Consider the following 19,361-nt stretch of genomic DNA (forward strand, 5'->3'; position numbering starts at 1 on the left):
TTCCTTTGTCTTCTTTGTGTTTGTATGTATTTGTTTTCAGAATTTAATTCAGGTTGAAACCCTTGTGTTTAAATTTACCGTTCTTGAAAATGTCTTTGAACGAATTTAAAATTTGAAACCCTTGTTTGATAAATTTGGGGATTTTTAATTTGACTGCTTGGATTCGAGATGGAGTTTGGAAAAGAAAACTCAAATCTAATTAAACAAATTTGATAGTATTACAATTATTTTCCTACCAGATCTATTATTCAACTAAATTACACGCACACACACACACACACACACACCACAATATTAATATATTACTATGGTAATAATATTTTCAAGCAAAAATAAGGAATTTGTTTTGGATAGATCAAGGTTTTTTATGTTTGTTAATTTGTTTTTTTAAAATATATATTTGGGTGGGCAGGGGCCACCACCCCCCCACCCCCCTTCTCCTTTCCTTCTCATCGCATGGCTGTGATAAAAACCAAGGCTTTCGTATAGTCCTTGACTGTTGCGACAATCGAGGCTGCCAAAGCAACTAATCGCAGATAGGCTTAGGACCATGCAGTGGCTTTTTTAATATATGTTATAATTTTTTAAACTTTTTTATTATTAATTATATTAAATTATTTAATGTATTAATTATCATTTAATTTTATTATTATTATTAAATTAATAATAATATTTATATTATTAATTTAGTAATAATTGTTAATATTAAATTAATAAATATTATTTATTGATATTTTCATAAATATTTTTATCAATAATTTAATAAGCATTATAGATTTAGTAATATATAATTTTAGAGGTTTAATTATATAGTTTTGTTTTAAAGGAAAATATATAGAAATGAAAGTTATAATTGTAATTTATGATTTATTAATTTGGAAATTATAATTTAACTTTTTTTGAGAGAGAATTGCCTAGACCTTTTATATGATTCAAATTTGGTTATATGGTTCAATTTATATGTAAATAATTTTATATTAGGGAGATTTTATTTATTTTGTAAAATTCAAAAACCTTAGTAATTATGACACTTGGAAATGAAAAAAAACTGGAACCCTGTCGTAAATCGAACCTTGGTGATTTGAAAACCAAATGAGCTATGAAAATATTTGTTAATTTCTTGATGAGATGTATATTGTATTTCATGTTGGTGTTCGGGTTTGACTTAGTATGTTGACCAGTCATGATGTTTACTAGAGGCTTGGGGGTTTTGTTCTGTGACAATGTTATGGTTATTATTTGGTCACAATCTCTTATACCCGACCATGGTTATGTATTCATGTTTTTCTATGATGAGTTTTGATCAGTTGCTTGATAGTGCTTTCCAGTTGCTTGTTTAGGACTGAGGTGAATGGTGTGATTTATGAGTGTAACCTTTGAGTTTTCAATCAGATATCTTTGGGTGCTTTCCAGTTGCTTTTATAGGACTGAGGTAAATATTGTGATTTGTCTTTAGGTGCTTTCTAGTTTCTTGTAAAGGATTAAGGTGAAAATTGTGATTTTATGAGTTGTACTTTGCTTGAGCTTAGGGTAGGTAATCTATGTGTACATTGGGAAGTGGCTTACAATGGAGGCCAGAGCTCTAAAGAGGTTGCCTGGTTGACCCATTGTAAGTTGTTTTAATAAGTGATAAATTTTTATTAAATGGGTTTAAAATGAATTAATAACAGTCAGTGTTTTCCCTCGCCCATGCCTTGAGTGCTAGTATAGGCTAGGATGGGAGTAGAGAGGATGCTTGGTTGGGAGTAGAAAGGATGCTAGGTTATGACCTTGCCTTGTTAGTATGCCTTATCTATATGAAAGGATATTGGTGCCGCATAGAGACACTAGGGGGTTGAAGTCCAAAGAGGCTACTAGGGTAACCTTAGAATTGGCTCATGCGATGACACTTGCCCACTTACATAGTAGATTTCCTATGTGTCTTTGTTGCCTCTAGGTTTAGATGTCATTTGTGTCTTTTGTACCTTTGAGATAAATTGTTATCAAGTTTTCCTTGACCTAGATGTTGGTTAAGACTTTTGGGATTGTTATCCATTTGGGACTTGAGACTATTTTTTTAGCATGGTGGGAGTGGGACATTTAGGTTCCACGAGGTCGGGTGGTAGTGTTTTCTTATACTATTGAGGTCTAATAGATGGATGTCATTGCTGGATGCACTTGTGCAATTGTTCATATTGTTCTATACTTGATTAGCTAGAGATCTTATGACATGATGTATTTATTTATGATGCATATTCTTTGAGCTTTTCATACCTCGTGACTTGTACAACAGATGATTATGCATTCTAATTTTATCAAGTGGCATCCTATGTAATTGTATATTATTGGATTCATACTTGTAGTTATTCTATGATGTGGAATTGTTATTTATTAGATTTAGTACTAATAAAACTAATGAATGTGATTCAATGTCACAGAACCCTTAAGAGATGTAATTTGTTTTTGGATTGTTTATATGTATGTTAGTTATTGCTTTCACTATTTTATCCCTCCTTGTTATTATCTTTAAAAAAAAGGTTTGGCAAACTTAGTGAAACTTTAGGTTAATTTTTTTTGGGTTCCCTAGTAGAGCATTACAAGTTTATGTTTTATTATTATTTTTTCTTACTTGATCTTTTTGACCTATTGGACATTTCGTTTTCTTGTTGAATCATATTTTGATTTATTTTTACATGTAAACTAGACTAGAAATGTTGATACTTGACTACATGTCGATTAATTAAATTATAAAATTTATGTTTGGAATCCAATTTGCATGAAAAGGGAATGAATTCATGGATGAATACAATTTTTTTTGGATTCCATTTGGATGGGTGGATGGCTCTCTAAGATGTGTTTCTTTTCCAACTTTCATGTTGGAAAGGGTAAGTGGATTTCAAGCTAGTTGTTGAAGGAATAAATGGACCTAATATGGATGATATAGCTGAAGGTGAAGGTAGATGTTCAGATTTGGATTTGGAATTGGAAGGGATACCAATGCCTTCATAATTAGCTATTTTATAAAGTCTAGAGCCATCAAGATCTTCTCTGACATGGAAGAATTTTAATTAGCCTTGTTCATTGATGCTTAACCCTTTGATTTGATAATGATTGTGACTAGCGGAGTACTTAGCAAAATTTTCATGTTTATTTTGAGGTGCATATGGTATGGAATAATAATAGAATCATGAAGTGAACTAGACTTGATGTAAGTGGAGAAAAATCATTTAATGTGTACGGGGTTCATGAATAAATTGCAAAAATGTGTTAAAATAATGAGGGGCACTAGGAGGGATAATATGATCCTATGATGTAATATGAACAATTGAAGGATCATTTGGTAAGATACGATCTTGTAGATGATGATTAGGACAAGGAAATAAAGGAATGGAGGAAGCTTGAGGAAAATTTAGAGGTGAGATCTTGTGGTGGAAATGAAGGTGAAGGAATAATTTGATCTTCACTTGGAAGATCATTTGAATCCTTTTTAAAGGTGTTTTTTTCTCTACTTTGGATGGAATCATTAGACGAATGAAAGGCAGGTCATGATCTTGCATAAAAAGTAGAATTTCAATAGGAATCAAAAGTATATTTTGTTCTTGAAATTTAAGGGGTCCATCTTGTGTAAGATAGTTAGGGATAATGGGATAATCATTAGCTCAAGGAAAATGGGATCTTGGTCATTAGTTGGATGTATTTGGTCATTGTTGAGATCTTGACCTTTATTTGTTTCAAGAACCATTTCTTCATGCTCGAGATCATCCTCTCAACATGGGTATGGTTTTGAATATGCATGGAGGATTTGGGGAAGGGGTCAATGTTTTGGCATAAGGGAGATATAATTTCAATAGGACTCTCTTAAATGAACTTGATTGGAAATAGAGGACATGGTGGCTATATCTCTCATATTTTAGAAGCATGAGAGGGACTTGTATCAAGAAATGGATTAGCTTGGATTTATTCTATGAATAGTCCTTAGGGATAAACATGAGAGGTTACATCACTAGATGTGTCATTTAATGGAGATGGAGAAAATTTCTCTTGTGAAGATTTAGCAGATGGGGGAATAGTAGGAGACATGGATGCTTCTAGGAAGTCAATTCCTTGATAGGAAATGGGTCTGTTTTCCATGTGATTATTTTGGAATGGGCGATTTCTAAACACAACTAATTTTTTTCCATGCTCTTCGTATACGCAATCTAATTTTTGAAACACACTCCTTTAAGTGATATTTAAAAGTTTGTTGCTTGAGTGATTGTGTGTGTGATACCATGTCAATGTTTGTATGTTTTAAAGAATTTGTTTATTGAATTTGTATCGCAATAGGTCCCTCATGGATTATGCTTGATGGATGTCTAAAAGATGGCATGCATGAGCTTTTCTTTGTTTTAGATTTATTTTTTTGGAGATTTGAGGACATGATAGGATGTTCATTGACATGCAATATTATCGAAGACAATTCTTTTGTGGCCTTGACATTGATTGATTTATTTGCATGATAGAACAATGGGTTGCGTGATTTCTTTAGGGACACCTAATTACAATAGAATGAATATTGGTTCATAATTGGGTGGCGACCTTAGTTGAATTATGCCACACTTTGGTTGAATAGTTTGATTTGAAATTTAATTGAATAATTGCTTTGGAACTTGGTTGAATGTTATTTGATTAAATGAAGATTTATTTGGAGTTAGATTAAATGAAATTTCATTGGATAAAATTATTTATATTTTGATTTAACTAAGCACGATTTGGGACTTGGTTGAACATAGTTTTCTCTTGGACATGATTCAATTAGAGCTAGTCAAAGTTTGTGTTTGTCTCATTTATTTGTGAAATAAGTTTTGGTATTTTGAAATTTTGAAATGAGAGACTGTATGTTGATTTCACCAAGATCAACATGATTCGAGACTTGGCCGAACAAAGTTTTATCTTAGACACAATTGAATTGTTGTTGGTTGAAGTCTGTGTTTGTCTCATTTATTCGTGAAATAAGTTTTGGTATTTTTTATTTTGAAACGAGAGACTGTATATTGATTTCACCAAGATCTTCTTCTGGACATTTCAACGTTTTTCACTTTTTCTTTAAAAGATCATCACTTCTTTAACCTATTTTGCTTCCAATTTTTCAATCATGTAAGAGTGGGATTCACATGGTTGATTGCCTAATGGTGAGAATGCCATTTTTCTTGGGTAAAAAATAGTACAAATTTCTTCACTTAAGGGGTACATAGTTTGATATGATGAACTTTATTGCCTTTTAGGGATGTGGCTCTTGCTAGAATTGGTTGATGTCTAAAACTACCAAGGATATGAGAGACATATACAATATGCAAATATATTTTTAGATTTTGAAGTTTTTGGATGATAATACAACTTAGAATATGCAAGGGAGTGACTATGATTTTGGATCTTTTATGGAAGATTTTGAGATCATGTTATTGGACTAACTGCCAACATGATTTAATAGCCTCATGCATCTTCTATATGTCTATTAGTTGTTTCAAGTTTTAAAAGGTTGATCTTTTGGTGCAACAACAACCAACACTCTAGCAACTGGTATCAGTTCTTGGTCACAAGTTTGAATCCTCTCAGGTAATGTTGAGGGGGCGATTGTTGGACTAATTATCAACATTCCCCTTTGAGATTTGTGACATGTTTTAACAACCTTTGTTATCTTTTATAAGTCTAGTGCTTGAATCAAACATTAAAAGGTTAATCTTCTAGTGAAATGACAACCACCACTCTAACACATGCAACTTAGGATATGTAAGGGAATGGCTGTGTTTTGGAATTACAAAACGATGGCACAAAGTGCATTTCTTTTTGGATTTTGAGTTTTTCTTAAAAGATTATGCAAAAGTGAAATGGGCACAAACTTAAATTTATGACTTGTAGCTATGCCTTTGGAGTTTTGAGATGATTATGCAACTAAGGGTACACAAAATCCAATTTTGACCTTGGATTATTAAAGATTTGAGATGCAACACAAACTTGTTTTTGTACTTTGGACCATGGAAAATGATAATGCAAGAACATGCTATGCAATGCTAGATTTTTGTTTTTGAAAAATGCAAGCTAAGGGATGATTATGAACAAATGATAACTAAGGGTATTTTATAAAATGATTTTTTTTTGGTTTTTTGGGCTTCTAAAAAATGCAAGTATGATAATGCACATTAAGGGGGATGAAAATGCAATTATATTTTTTTGGATTATTTAAAATTTGGAAAATGCAAGCTTAAGGATGATTATGCAAACTAAGATTTATGATAATGTAATTATACTTTGGAAATCATGCAATTTTGGAAATATAATTTTAAGGATGATTATGCAAAATATGAGGGTATGATAGTACAACTATGTTTTTGAAATTTTTTACTTTCGAGAAATCTTGGAAACACAAACCTAAGAATAAGACCTTCAAAAATTGAATTAGGATCTTTAATTTCAAAGGATTGAAAGGACAGAAAAAAGAAGACTAAGTCAAATCCATCATGACAAGCTAAGATATTGCCCAAACGATAAAAATGACCAAAGAAAAAAAAACTTGATTAAATTTCAAGATCCACTTTTCAATTTCATAAGATGAAACTCCGAGACTTGAAATTTTTGAATTTTGCAATATTTTTAGACCTAATAAGGGTTGACATTGAGGTTTCTATATGCAACATTAACATTGTCAACAATGAGAATGACATAAACATGACACATTTTAGTAGGACCCACATTAATTATGTATGACAATGTGTGATATTTGAATGTATTTGTCTAATACCATATCTTTTTTTCATCATGATAGACAATGCCTATATACATGGCTCCCATAGACTATGTCTAATCTTTCATTCACTTAATCACCTGATCAAAAAGTTAAAACCTTCATGCCTTATGAAATTCTTTCGGTAGAGGCAGACACTTTTCTATTAGAGGCTTTAGTGATAATTTCATTACTTAGTTACTTAAAGAAGGTTGAAAACATGCATCCATTGCTCACTGAACATTGTGAAAGAGAGTTTCTTAATTGTAAAAAGAAAACTTGGATGAAGCAAAATAAAAAATGGTTGGATAAATGGAACATTAAGCTACATGAACACAAATGTGGACATACAAAAAATTATTTTAGAGAAGTTTCAGAGTGACATGTGGACTAATAAGACAGGTAGAAAAATGACTTACTACATTTAAGAACTCAACCCAACTAGGGAACATGGTAAGAAAGCGTATCTCAGGCTGCTACTATAGGAAAGAGAAGACTATCAGTGATATAATTGAGGACATGATCACATCATCTCAAATGCAAGACAGTTAGATGGAAGAGGCCCAAAGAAACTTGAGATAAACAAACTCAAATATTTTGTATGATGAATGCAATTGAAACATAATGACAATTTCCCTCGAAATGTACAACATACACTATCGAAATGTGCAACATACACTAGTATCTTAACTTATTATGATATTATCTTCAAAATAGACAACATTCGTAACTTATTTGAAGAAAATAAGACCAACCAAAACAACAAATTGATTAGAAATTATAACTATCTTTATATTTAAATTTATAAATGTCATTAAAATCTTCCATTTCATTTCATAATTCTAAACCAAAAGCACAATGGGTATGCCCCGGATTCAATCATTCTAAACCAAAAGGAAAATGGGTATGCTCCCGGATTCAAACACGTTGAAAAAATAAAAGTTGTGACCGTTTGAAAGTGACACGGCAAACATAGTCCGTAGTACCGATAAAAAACTAAAATAGGGTGGGTCCACACATCTGCAAGAAGCCTACTTGGCAGTTATGTAGTAGTTCTGAAAACGAGGGCATTTGGTTCAGATCCAGAACGAAAATCGCGATGCACTCCTCCTCACAATAATGCCATCATGGAGGGAAAAACAGAGAAAGATCGACTTGAAAATGGCAGGGGAGGAAATGTGCAGAAAGAAGACGATGAAAATGACACAGAAAAAACCGTGCAGTTGGAAGGCAATGAAAATGGCAGAGAAGAAATTGCGCACAGAGAAGACAATGAAAACTACGGAGAAGAAAATGTGCAGACGGCAGATAACGAAACTCTGAAACAGCAAAAGGCGTGCGAATTGTTTGCATGCATGCTTCAACCTTCTTATGGCGGACTTGACCCCTCATATGTGGGGATGCGTCGGTTGCTGCTTTCCAGGAAGGCTTCTGCAGGCTGCGATCAGCGTCGGGTACATTATCTTAATAAACTTAAATATTTGCAATTTGAGGTGTTTAATCCCATGAATTTCCTGTACTGAAGGCAGCGCATCTCAATTGAATATGTGACTTGATTATTGATTTTTTATTTCTTAATAATTACAGAATTAAAAACAGTGAGGCATCGTGCACATCGAACAACTTTCTTGATTTGTTTTTTAATTTTGGGTCGAATTGGTTTACTTCGAAGTTTAGAGATTTTTTGGCTGGTTTTTGACTTTTTATGCCGTGTTCCATCTAAAAGAGTCGGCACATTCCAACTGACGCAATTAAATATGAAAAAGAGGCCCAGTAATATATTTAACTATAAATGCATTTCACTACCAGTCTCCATGCGATCACCTGAGATCCAAGAGATTTTGTATATCCAAATTTTATAAACGAGGTTAAACTCTTTGAACGCTTATAGGAGACTTTTTGGCCTGTCAGGCTTCAAACCAGGATCTTCATTCTGGCAACTCCGTTCCGTCATCGCTCGATCCACCACAATGGACAAGATTACAAAGACTATATTGAGGTCCATAGTATAACAATAGATAAGTAACAAATGTTCTTCCAAGAGATTTTGTTCAGCGTTGGAAATGATAAAACCCGGTAGCCTTTGGCCTTTCTGCACCCGACAAGAGGGTCTTACTTTTTCCTATTCAAATTTTGCCAATAGAATTTTTTCTGCTGATAAGCAGAAAAATTGCAAAAATTAGAGGATAATAAACTTCTCCTGCAAAATTTGAATAGGAAAACGGTAAAACCCTCTTGTCGGGTGCACAAAGGCAGAGACTACTGGGTAGTCTCTAGTTCTTCTGCTATATTCATTGAAATGGGATCAGCAGAAAAATGACACAAAATAGATAATAATTAAATTCTCTTGCCAAAATTCGAATAGGAAAAAGTAAAACCCTCTTGCCAGGTGCGCAAAGGCTAGAGACTAGAGAATTTTACTTAATTAATTTGGGGAGGATATGTTCAGCATTGCAAATGATAAAACCCAGTAGTCTCTAGCCTCTTGTCAGGTGCACGAAGGCTAGAGACTAGAGAATTTTACTTAATTAATTGGGGGAGGACAGTTCAGAATTGCAAATGATAAAACCCAGTAGTCTCTAGCCTTTGTGCACCTGACAAGAGGTTTTTTTTTTTTCTATTTAAATTTTTCCAAGAGAATCTTATTATCCTCTTATTTTTGCCATTTTTCTGCTGATCCCATTTTAATAAATATCTTTCTGCCATATTTGCATCCCGCTTTTCTAGGTTTTCCTTCAAAATTGGTATTCTGTTGTGATGTTCTGCTGCAGCTGTTCTGGCAGTGCCCTTTTGACATCAATTTTTCTAACATTTCCTCCCTCAATGTCAAATCCATGTTTGCAACTTTGTCTTCAATTTTGAGTGTAATACTATGTTATCTGAGTTTCCATGACAAGTGGATGGGGAAACAGGTTTTGGGACCTTTTTTTTGCCAGAGTAGGGGTGACAAGGGACGTCTGTCTGTCTGTCTGTCTATGTGTGTGTGTGTGTATATGAATTTTGATTTTCAAATATATTCATGATTTTTAAAATTACATAACATTGTAACGTAGCAACATAATTTGAAATTATCAATTCCATTCATCAAATCATCATAGAAACAGTTTGTATCTTAGTTGGTCCTTTCTTTTCTTCTAATGAAGAAATATGCATTTAGAGCATACTGATTAGTGAAAAGCTGCTTGATCTTTATAGAAAAAATTAGGTTGTCTCATATGTCAATCCAATTTCAATTTTCTGATTATACCCATTTCAGAAATCTTCCTTTTAGCTCTACAAAGTGATTGCTATCTCATTGGCATTTAAAAGCTAAGGCCAATTGAAAATGTAATTGCTTCTATTTCATGATTCAAATAAAAAATTTGATGCTATCTCCTAAATAAGGAATTTAATCACAGTTTTCAAGGTAAGCCTACCATGAAAATTGGATAGGAATGATAACTTATTCTATGATACGCGCGTGCGCACACACACACAGAGTGTATACTGATATATACACACACACACACATATTTAATTGTTCATAATTATACCTCCATTTGATCTAATTGATTATCATTCTTGCACCTGATCGAAAACATCATAAGTGCCAAGCATAATACCTATCTGCACTTAGAGATTATTACTTGCAGATTATTGTTTTTCATGTTCCATACTAATTACGATTGAGTATTGACTATTGGTAATTCAGATCGGATATTTGTTTATGCAATATCACATCAGATCGTACTTGATAAACATTGGTGGTTGTTAAGTCATAACTTATGTATAAACCCTGATTAGTGATCAGGTATGTAAACTGAAATATTTGAATAGACATTCCATGAACGGATGCTCATGGAACATGCCTCTTCCTTGAATTCATATTGCAGATCCAATCTCCAAAGAGGGACATAGAAATCAATTAGTGGATGCCTCTTAGAAATCAAGCACCATAGAATCAAATTCAGACTTCAGAAATAAATTAATAATAATCAGTATTTTCAATATTGATTTAGCATCACTTCTACATTTGACAAGAGCAAGATTATCCATATTCTGATTACAACCTGCAGAGAAGGTATAAAGATTAGTAAAATTTAAAAGACACAGATAGTTCAAATCTGAAAAAAAATTAATCTTCTTTAACATGGTATCAGAGGCTTGCTAAGGAAAATCAGATTAAATTTGAGAGTTCAGATTACTCAAAACTCAAATATTATCCCTATTGAAAATGAAATTATATTCCATCCTTTATAATGTTGAGTGTAATCAGATATGAGGATCGTCTTGAAGTTGCAACCAATTTTACATCATGGAATTTTAGAATCATGATGATATTGAAAGAAAATAAATTAGACTCATTTGTGAAAGAAAATAAATCAGAATCTGAGAATGATCCAGAGAAAACCCAATGGATCGAGAACAACGAAAAGGCTATGAAACTTATAGTAGATGCAGTTAGGGATCATAGAGTACCTATTTTTTCAAAACAAGATACTGTATACCTAATGTTTAAATCTCTTGAAAGCACATTTGAAATAAACAACACTAGTAGAATCCTTGCTCCAAAGAGGCAATATAATCATGTAAAAATGATCAAGGGAGAATCCATCGCTGCATATTTCATGAGAATCACCAAATTAAGAGATCAACTCTCAATAGTTGGAAATCAAATTGATAGTCGTTTATTCAAGGAATAAGTGCAAGATCAAAACTCCCTAATTTTGATAGGTTGAGATCAGATTGCATACAAGAAGAATCTAGACTGATGACCATAGGAAACAATAAAAAACCCATAGATGAGGATATTCATGTATTAAACTCCAATTCTCATAAGAAAGGTAAGACAAAAAAATTCAAAAGAAAGAAGAATACTTATGGGAAGGGATCGTCCAAGAAGAGGAAAGACATTTTTTAAATCTAATGTTTCAGATGTGATCAGTATGTATACTATGCAATCAAGTGCCCTGATATAAAAAACCAACAAGCATCTTTTGCTAAAGTTGGAAAGGCTAATATAGAACTTGATTCTGAGAAATTTGTCTTCTACACAACACAATCAAGTCAACGATCAAACAAATTTAGCACTTGGGTGATTGATAGTGGATCATCAAGATACATCACAAGATTCAAAGAACGTTTATATTCTATGCTAGAAGAAACTGATGAATAAATAACTATTGGGGATGATTTAACTTATCCAGTAAAACGGATTGGAACTTGTACTACAAAATTGAAGTTTGACATCTTTCTTCAACTCATTAGAGTATTGTTTGTACTTGGAATAAAGGGAGGAACCTAGTATCCATTTTTGCTTTTTATGACAAAGGATATAGGGTTACCTTTATGGATGGAAAAGTTCTGGCATGGCCAAAGAACTCCACTATAAATAAAGCACAAACTATAAGAATAAAACAAGGATGTTTTTACAAACTTTGCACAGACATAAATCAAGCCCTTATTCATGAGACCTTTGACTCAAATGAATTTTGGCATCGAAGACTAGGACATTCATTTTTGTGCCCTACCTTCAGTAGAAAAATGGTGAAAGGGTTGCCCAAAGTAAAATAAATCCATGAGGGAGCATGCAAAGGGTGTGCCCTAGAGAAGAATACAAAGGGGACTTTTCTAAACAGCTCCGTTAAAACCAAAAATGTATTATAATTAGTTCACTCTGACTTATGTGGACCTATGTTTGCACCCTTCACGGGAAGATTCTTATATTATGTAATCTTTTTAAGCGTAAAGAGTTGAAGGAAATCCTTAAAAGGTTTAAGGAGTTCAAAGTTCTTACAAAAAAAATTGACTAGGAAGAAAACCATAGTACTAAGAATAGATAATGGGAAGGAATACACTTCAAAGTTTTTTAGGAATTGTGTGTAAATGCTCGGATTAAGAGAGAGTTTTTACTATGCCTTACAATCCACAATAGAATGGTGTTGTTGAGAGAAAGGATTAGAACTATTGTAGAAGCTGCTAGAGCAATGTTGTACGATCAAAGCATAGAAACTTCATTTTGGGCAGAAGCCTCTAGGACAATTGTCTACATTCAAAATAGATGTCCCCACTCACATCTAGATAAAAAAACTCCCCAAAAAGCATTCATTGGTGTAAAACCTGATATAAGTCACTTAAAGAGTTTTGGTTGTCCTGTCTATATTCTTGTGCCTAAAGAGACGAGGTCTAAATGAAAACCCATTGGAAAGAAAGGGATAATTGTGGGCTATAGTGAAACATTGAAAGCCTACAAAATATACATACTTGGATATAAACAAATTGAACTTAGTAGAGATGTCATCTTTGAGGAAGACATTACTTTCAAAATATCCAAGAGTTCTCATGAGCTCGAGATTCAAGATTCTCCTAAAGACAACACAGAGGATCTTGCTCTTGAGATTCAAAGGGGATCTCTTGAAGAAACCATAAATGAAAATCAGTTTGCTCTAGTACAACTCAACAAAAAGAAACCTTTGTGGGCCAAAAAGATGATTGAGGAAACTTAGAATTATGTAGCACGCAAAGAGACTTTTAAAGAAAGTAAGAGACTCCATAGACTTTTCAGCTATGTTGTCTTGATGAGTGAGATCATTAATTTAGAACCAACTAATGTTATAGAAGCTCGCAAACTTCAAGTACGGAAATATGCTATGACAAAAGAGTATCTATCCGTTGTAAAAAATGATGTGTGGGATATAGTACCAAAACCAAAAGAGAAATTTGTTGTCGATTCCAAATGGCTTATCAAAATAAAACATACTGCAGACGACAGTATAGAGAAACATAAAGCTTGTTTTGTTGCTAGAGGTTTCTCACAAAAAGAGGGTATTGATTATGAAGAGACATTTGCACTTGTTGCTCGTTACACCTCAGAGCAATAATAACCATAGTAACGAGAATTGCCATGAAATCACTTGAATTGTCGGTTTGGTGATTTGATTCATTGTTCTTGATTTTTTTTGAATCGGTGAATCAAATCAGCGATTTCATTGCATGAATTGCCGATTCATGCAAAAAATCACCAAAATCAGCTTTGTAAATCACGAAAAATTGCCAAAGTCAGGTACAATGTACATTTTACGTGTGGCGTAGTTATGTATGTGATGGATTTATCATTTATGTTCCATATTTATGTATGTTAGCTTCTATTTAATGATGTTATATTGTGTTTAAATTATATTCAATAAAGGTTGCATGAAATAAGTTTCAAATTGTTAAAATCTCTAAATTTTAAGGGTTTTTAAAATTTGATTCATGGCTGATTTGATTTCGATTCATGGCCAATTGATGATTTGACTCGGTGTTGCCGATTCCGATCCGATTTTGATTCTTTTTACTTTGGACTGATAACTATAGCATCAACTAAAGGCTAGAAGATCCATCAAATCGATGTAAAAATTGCATTTCTCAGTGAGACTATTGAAGACGTCTATCTAGAGCAACTTGAAGGCTTTGTGATATGTATAATGCTTATTCACATGTATGCAAATTAAAGAAAGTCTTATATGGACTTAAAAAGGACCCCAAAGCCTGGTATGAAAGGATTGATTGCTATCTTATGGGACTAGGATTTTCGAAGAAAACTGCAGATCCAAATCTCTATTTTAAGGTAATTCGTGGTCAAATGTTAATACTTATTTTATATGTTGATGACCTGCTAATCACAGGAGAATATCACCTTATCACTTAATGTTAAGGAGGACTAGGCCTCAAAATTTGACATAAAGGATTGAGTCATTTTACATTACTTCCTTGGGTTGGAAGTTTGACAAAAATCAAATGGTATCACTCTCAATCAAGCAAAGTATACTAATGATACTTTGAAGAGATTTGGAATGTTGGACTGCAAACCCATGGCAATACCCATGGAAACTGATTTACACAAATTGAAGGGTAGCAACACAATCAAAATTTGTAGATCCTACTCTATAGACAAATGATTAGATCATTGATGTACTTGGTAAACACAAGATCAAATATATGTTATGTAGTGAATGCACTAAGCCAGTTTATGTGTGAACCAAAGGAGATATGCCTTGTTGTTGCAAAACACATATTGAGATACCTTCAAGGTACTATTGGATATGGGCTTAAATACAAAATTGTAAACTTAGATCTACATGGATAATATGATTTAGATTGGGCTGGAAGTATAGCCGATTGAAAAAGCACATTAGATAATATTAACAACAAGAAAATAATGAAAGTAAAAACAACTCTTGTAACTGCAGTGAATGATAAATGGACAAAAAATAATAATACATAAGACCAAAGTTAATGCGTTCTTTTTTGTGAGAGAAGTCCGAGGTGAAATCCCTTGTTCTACACATTGTGAGTAGGTAAGGTGGATCCATGCTTTGTGAGTAGGTATGGTGGAAATGCATTCTTCTATGGGAGAAGTTTGAGGTGAAAGCCCTTATTCCACCCTCTCCGAGTAGGTATGGTAGAAATTTATTCTTCTCTGGGAGAAGCCTAAGGTGGAAGCCTTGTTCCACCCTTTAGGAGTAGGTATGGTGGACCACTCTTTGCGAGTAGGAATGGTGGAAACAATGTGTTTGATGCCATGACTTTAATATTATGTGCTTATGAAGTAACTATCATGAATTATGTTATGTTGAGATGATGTTTTTTTTTTGAGAATCTATGGTTGCAGCTATGTGTGCTTGCCACACTAAAGATCTTTCGCTTGCTAAGAGGGAGTGTTGAAGATTGTAGTTGCAATAGAGATCTTTTGAAATAGAGATAATATTGTGTCAACAGATGGAGAAGATATTTATGATAATACTTGAGATAATATTATATGCAGAGACGTGTGTCATGTGAAGAGCCGTGCATTTGGAAATATGAAATGGTTTGTTTTTTGGAAATTGAAGAAACCTTCGGTTCTGATATGAAGAGTCTCTCAATACTCTCTATATATGTGATTGCTTTGTGTGTAAGGTATAGTTTAAGTGGAAAGTATTGTACTTGAACATTTATTATATCAATAAAAGAGATTCTTCTGTTGTGGCTAGGTTTTTCCTTTCAAGTTGAAGGGTTTTCCTAGGATATGCTGTTGTGTCTTTTGCACCTATTTTGTTTATTATTGTTTATCACTATTTTTAGGCTAAACAATAGTACATTGTGCATTGTATGACAATATTGGAGGCCGATCGTTGAGTGTCGAGTGACAGTGTCAGGTAGCAATACTAAAATTGGCAATGGATTGGTGATGTTAGGTGGTAGTGTTGGGTGGCAATGTCGGTTGATAGTGTTTGGTGGTAGTGTTAGGGGCCAATGTCGAGTGTCGAGTGACGATGTCGGGTAGTAGTGTTGGGTGATGGTGACGGGTGGTGATGCCAAGTGGCAGTGTCCAATGGCGATATTGGTTGGTAGTGTTGAGTAGTAGTGCCAGGTGGCAGCGGCGGTAGCGGAGCTAAGTGTGCTGACTAGTATGGCAGTAGTGCTGATGTGTACAATAGGAGTGTGTTGCTGAGTAAGGTGGAAGGTCCATACCATTGAGATGTGTCACTTGGTACATCACATATTAGAACTAGTGATCTTGCCAACCCGCTGTGAAATAAAATTGAATCATTGCACTAATTGATGGATTGGAAGATGCGTTGAGGGAACTATGAAGAAGTGAGTAGAGACTCTGCTAGACTTTCAACACAAGGCTATCGATGCCTACCTTCCCAAGATTGAGCGTTAGTAAATGAAAACACCCACTTTGATTGAATCACTAAAGGAAATAAAATAGGAATGGGTTATTGGTGGATGACAGAGGGACATCTCTCAGAGACTATATAGATTTGTGAATGAAGTACTCATCTACGAGCATTCTATACTCTACAACAATAGTTTGAAGTAGGAGATTGACAAGTGCCTATAGGATCAGAACATCCTTACATATACATAAGGGGTTACGAACAAGCAACAAACAATAATTGTCCCTTCAAGTAGAGAACACCTAAACCATCAAGACAATTGCAAAGGTGAAGAGGATGCTTGCAGAAATTCAAATGAGAAAACTCTATCGGAATTGTTCAACTTTTGGCGATGTAGACTCTACCGATGATAGTTTGCAAGAGCAACTATAGTTGGTTGAATATGGATTTTACCCTTCGGTTGTGCAATGAGGTGTGCTTGATTACAATCTTTCCATGTGAAGGGCTAGCTCATGGAAACACCAAGATCTACTTGAGCTATAAGATTCCACAAGAGATTGATGGGCATGATCACATGAAGGCTTGAGATCTAAGCATTGATATGTAGAAGATTGAAATCTATGAGATTCGAGTGACTCCCAGCATAGCAATGTTTATATCGTAGTGGCATAGTGGAAGATTAATGGCGATTTATTCACCTCACCTACTTCCAAGTGTGTACAGGTGATCATGATGCAACATGTAGATTTCAATGGATATAGTTTCCAACGTTTGCGCATGGTTTTGGATCCTGGAGCTCCGAGTGGACAAACAATTTGATGGCGGATTGCTGAAGGGCAAGTAATCTTTATGTGACGAGGATTTACAATGCCCCCAATTTTTATAAAATGTCTTGATTAGGTTAATTAATTAAGTGGTTCAAATATTTAAATAATATTATTAAGGGTCTATAATTAATTAATAATTAATAAATGATGTTTGGTGGGCTATTTGTAGCTTTCAAGAAACTTCTTAGAGGTCCTTATAAGGTATTGGATGATACTCTAAGTGTCCATGATAGAGTTTATATTTTCTTTGTATTTCTAGAAGTTGAAGGCTAAAGGCAGTTTGTATGCAATTTCAGAGGTGGAAGATCCTCCCTATTTTGTATTCACAGTTTTGGTGGTTACTAGCCACCCTAGTATGCCATTGGAGATATCATTATGGTATTTAACATGGAGCCTCAAATCTATGAAGTCTTCATTCGAAGACTAATTTGGTGTAAGTTGTAATATATATACATTCGACATTCATATATTTGGTTCCCGGTTTTGTATTTTGCGGCATTTTGTTTGTTTGTGTTATACTTTGGTAAAGGTAGGGTCTATTTTAATGAATTATTTTAAGATATAAATTGGACTGAAATACCCTAAGAGTGTCAATCCGGGACTATTTAAGCTGATGAGAGATATAGTAGCTATCTGCTTAAGGGATGAAGATAATAGGCCAAGTGATTATGGATGCAATCTAAATCTCACACTTAAGAAATCAATTTAAAAACTTTTTAACTAAAGAATTGAAATGCACACTTTGAAAGATAAAGAACTCACACTTTCAAGATAAAATTGATTATCATCCTTTGATCCTAGTCTAATTAATTACCAAAATATCATAGCATTAACTAACCAAATATCAACATTGATAGTCACATTAATAATTACACCAACTAAATTAAATATCAATATTAAAACTCACTCTTTGATCAATCAAATATCCACACTAAAGATCAATCTTTAAATGTTCTAATAAATGTACTAATAACAAAGAGTAGGATGGACTCTGTATGTTATAGGAAGTTTAGTTGTGACATGAAGTCTTCGTACTGACAATTGATGAATAAGGTAATATGGGCGACAAGAAGTCTTGACATAGAAAATAGAGAATAACGAATTGTGACAGGAAGTTGAGAAGACTGTGGCAGAGAAATGGTATATACTGGCAGCAATATAATGAGTTTTTCACATTTGAAAAGAATCTAGGGAGTGAAGTTCAATTGAATTCTCAAATTAGTTTCTTCCTCTCACAAACATAACATGGATCATATTCTTAATGTCCATCCATTATCTACATGCATTTAAATGAAGTCTCTATCAAGCCTGAATAATTAAGTCAAACCAGAGAAATGAAATCATTCAATCCACAAAGATACAAATAAAATCACACAGACTACACAAATGAACAAACTCACCGAGATCTCCAAGAGGGTGCCTCGCCTTTGGTTCTCGTGGTGAGAAAAGAACTAATACACACCTACTAAAGCGAATCCAATTCCAAATAATGAAAGAACGTAGAGAATGGTTTAGAATAGGGTTTCTCTTTAATATATGAATATCAAAAACTTGAGGTCTAATGGTCATGCACCGGTTTATATAGTTTTAAAAGTACCAAAATAGAGTTTTAGATCAGATGAGTATAGCCATAGTCCATCATCTAAAATTATACAAGTTTGTTTTGGCCACTGGCCATACATTTTAAACTTATAAAACAAAAAACACCAAAGTTGTCTTCGATTCATTTGCAGCGTTATACTATATCCTCAGAATAGCCTAAATAACTGATATTAACTAAAACACAGTTGTGGTCTTTCAACACCCAATCCGTTTGTGCCATGAGCCTTCTCATTCATTATCTAGTTCCTATTGCAAATTCAAATTCAAATGTGTCATTTTAGAACTATTGATCATTTTGGGAATTATTCTCCCATCTTTCAAAGAGATGCTAAATATCCTATTTCACCATCAATAAAATTGGCAAAAAGGGACCTCATGATAATAGGATGAAAGATAACTAAGGAAAAAGGATAATGAAAATAAGACACAATTAAGACTCATCATTCCCCAAACTCTAAGACTTTGCATGTCCTCATGCAAATAACATGTACAAACCAGGTGGATGGTTGCCCTGTTTCTTTTCCATGGAGTCTTCTGGATTAGTAGCCATATTGCCTTTGCCTTCAT

At 33.7% G+C, this 19,361-nt stretch overlaps 1 protein-coding gene across 1 annotated transcript in view; it reads left to right on the plus strand.

Moving 5' to 3' along the window:
* Positions 1-7,743: 7,743 nt before the first annotated feature.
* Positions 7,744-19,361, plus strand: part of LOC149576983 (Transducin/WD40 repeat-like superfamily protein) — a 95,062-nt gene continuing 83,444 nt past the window's right edge. Inside the window, exon 1 of the mRNA XM_089821478.1 lies at positions 7,744-8,193. Coding sequence (XP_089677604.1) covers positions 7,867-8,193 — 327 coding nt within the window. The 5' untranslated portion in view covers positions 7,744-7,866. The remainder of the gene's footprint in view (positions 8,194-19,361) is intronic.

Source organism: Cupressus sempervirens, chromosome 1 (assembly GCF_028749045.1).
Source record: "Cupressus sempervirens isolate cs-2001-9-10 chromosome 1, ASM2874904v1, whole genome shotgun sequence".
NCBI lineage: Eukaryota > Viridiplantae > Streptophyta > Pinopsida > Cupressales > Cupressaceae > Cupressus > Cupressus sempervirens.